Source organism: Planococcus citri, chromosome 2 (assembly GCF_950023065.1).
Source record: "Planococcus citri chromosome 2, ihPlaCitr1.1, whole genome shotgun sequence".
Lineage (NCBI taxonomy): Eukaryota > Metazoa > Arthropoda > Insecta > Hemiptera > Pseudococcidae > Planococcus > Planococcus citri.
The window spans coordinates 25,096,231-25,098,850 of NC_088678.1; the positions used below are offsets into that span (position 1 = coordinate 25,096,231).

The 2,620-nt window shown below is 31.8% G+C and overlaps 1 protein-coding gene across 1 annotated transcript; it reads right to left on the reverse strand.

The window, feature by feature from the left end:
- Positions 1 to 447: 447 nt before the first annotated feature.
- On the reverse strand, positions 448 to 2,220 carry LOC135835155 (endocuticle structural glycoprotein SgAbd-2-like). Its single transcript, XM_065349298.1, has 3 exons — positions 2,062 to 2,220; positions 1,216 to 1,379; positions 448 to 829 (listed from the first exon to the last, which is right to left on the reverse strand). The coding sequence occupies exons 1-3, from the start codon at positions 2,080 to 2,082 to the stop codon at positions 586 to 588; spliced, it is 429 nt and encodes a 142-aa protein (XP_065205370.1). The 5' UTR covers positions 2,083 to 2,220; the 3' UTR covers positions 448 to 585.
- Positions 2,221 to 2,620: the final 400 nt, after the last annotated feature.

Sequence of the window (2,620 nt, forward strand, 5' to 3'; positions counted from 1 at the left end):
AGACCTTTAAAACAAACTATTTAAAACATGATTTTTTTACACCTACCAACTTTCTTTTTTTACAAAAATCACATTTTTTCAAATTTTTTAGTCAGTTTTCGTTTGTACATATTTCAATATTAATTTCATGAAAAACAAATTTATAAAAATAGAAAATTTTCAGTTTTTTGTTTTACATTACTCCTGTTTTTTTTTCTTTTTATACCCACATGTTTTAAACATCCGATTTTTTCCATCATTTTATACTAACATGTTTCAAACAAAAATTAACTGCTTTTGTTTTTTTCTAAGGTATATGCTCTAGAAATTATTATGTCACATGGCAAAAATTTCCGTTTTGTTTTGACCTCAACGCAGGAAGCTATAGCTACTCCCTCCCTCTCCAATGCCCCCACGCCAGGTTTCGAGTGCATTGTAAAATTTGAAATCAATCTAATCAATCAATTGAAAAAAAAATGAATTTATTGGAATATTTGGAATTTTATTTTGGATTTTAATTTAAGTACAAGAATATTTTAACAAAACTGCAAATTTTAACTAGTAAATAGGTAAACTCTTAACATGTTAGTGACTGATCGTAGTGATTTATTGTTGGTCTTCTTTGGAAGGTGGTAACGATTTCAAGTAAGCGACAGCCTTGGCGATAACTGGGTCTGGTTGGGGGATAGAGTCACCAACAGCTTGGTAACCGTTTTCATCAGCTACGTATTGGATTTGTACTGGGACTCCGGCGGCATCGACGAAAGAGTAGCTGCCTTCGATGACTTGTTTACCGGCTTGGTTGAGGTATCCTTTAGCTGAGACGGAGGCGCCGTTGGATTGTTGGTAACTGTGAACGAATTAATTCGATGAATTAAAATCAATAGGTATTATTTTAACAATAAAGTGTAGGATCTTAACCAAGCGAAGAGTTATTGATACTGATCATCTCGAATCATTCAAAAATTTGAATTTTTAGAAATTCGTAGGTAATTTTTAAAAAATCGGAAAACTTACTCCGAGGTGTACTTGAGTATAATTTTTTCAGAAATTTTGAAGACAAGTCATTGTTCAAAAGAAAATTTTTTGATGCTTTAAAAATTTCATTTCGAAAATCAAAAGTAGGAATTTTCTAATCAGGCAAATTTCAAAAGACCTGAATGCTTGCAATTACATTATGAAAATCAAACAATTCTCCACAGAGTTAAGAAAAATAATATTGAATCAAATATTTACCCGTATTGGAAGCTTCCAGTGGATGGGTCGATTTCGTTGGAGTAGCCTTGTACTAGGATTTCATTGGGGTTTTGAATATTTTGGGGAGCGGCACGAATAATTCGTCTGGGCATCATTCTGTAGTGAGCAGCGGAAGCGATACCGAAAACTAATCCGAAGAGGACCTGCAAATAATAGGTACTTCAAGTTGGTATACCATCATACAGAGGGAAACTAATATTGCTATAAATTGGATAAATGGAGGTTTCTAAATTAAAAACGCACTAATGAACTGAAAATTTGAAAAATTGTAATCAAGATTGAAAATCCATGTTTACCTGAATAAGAAGTAAAAAAAAAAGAGCATCTATTTCATATTTTAGGCAGATTTTTGAATATAAAGACTAGTGAAAAAGGAATAAAAGTTCATTTTGCATCATCCCAATAGATTAAACCTCGACGTCAACTAATTATCTGGAAAAAATTGAGCTTGAAGATAAGTACCAGTGTGCTGAGAAAGCAAAACAAAAAAACAAAAAAACCATTTTGAACCAGATGATTTTCAATATGGATAATGAGAGCAATGAATTTCTGGCATTTTTTCAAACTGAAAATGAACTATTTGGCTTGAAATTGTAACTACCTAACTTTTCCATTCATTCTCCTGCAAGTATAGTCAGGCCTTTATTTAATTTGTTAATATTTCAATTTCGAGTCTAAAGCTTTTCAAATTTCCTCTCTTCGTAGAAAATTTTTTTATTCAACATGCCTATTTAAAAATTCCTATTTTATTTTAAAGAATGAAAATGGAAAGGAAATGATTTATTTTCAAAACTAAATGCACTGATAAGTACAAATTCTACTCACCAATGATTTGAAGAAAGCCATTTTTTGTATTGATTATGAAAACAACGTAACACAATTAAATCACAAGAAACTTCACGTAAAGTTCGTTAAATCGTACTGACTCTCTTGCAAGTGATTTCGGTTCCTTAAATAGTAAAACGTAAAACGTTTCCATGAGTGACAGACATTTTAATATATTTTTTTTTGTGGTTACTTTTTACCATCGGTTTAAAAAGTATATGTAATTACTTTACAAGTGCACGTGGATTCGTGCAAAAAAAAACTTTTACAAATACAGGTTTAATTTTAAATCCGTGTGATTTGGATGAAAACCAATAAAAACTCGTTTTTTTCTATAATTCGATCATCTATAAGTATGATCATTTTGTAGCAGGTAGATACCTAAGTATTACCCGTATTTAGTGATTATTTTGCTTAAGGTTGGGGAGTAATTTGTGGTGGTTTGGGAGATCTTTACTTTGACGGAGACCTCCGCAAGACCAGCGTGCATATAGTAAGCCCAGGGAACCTAAACTTGCCCGATATCCTTGCGAAAGATATCAAATTGCAGTGATGTTGA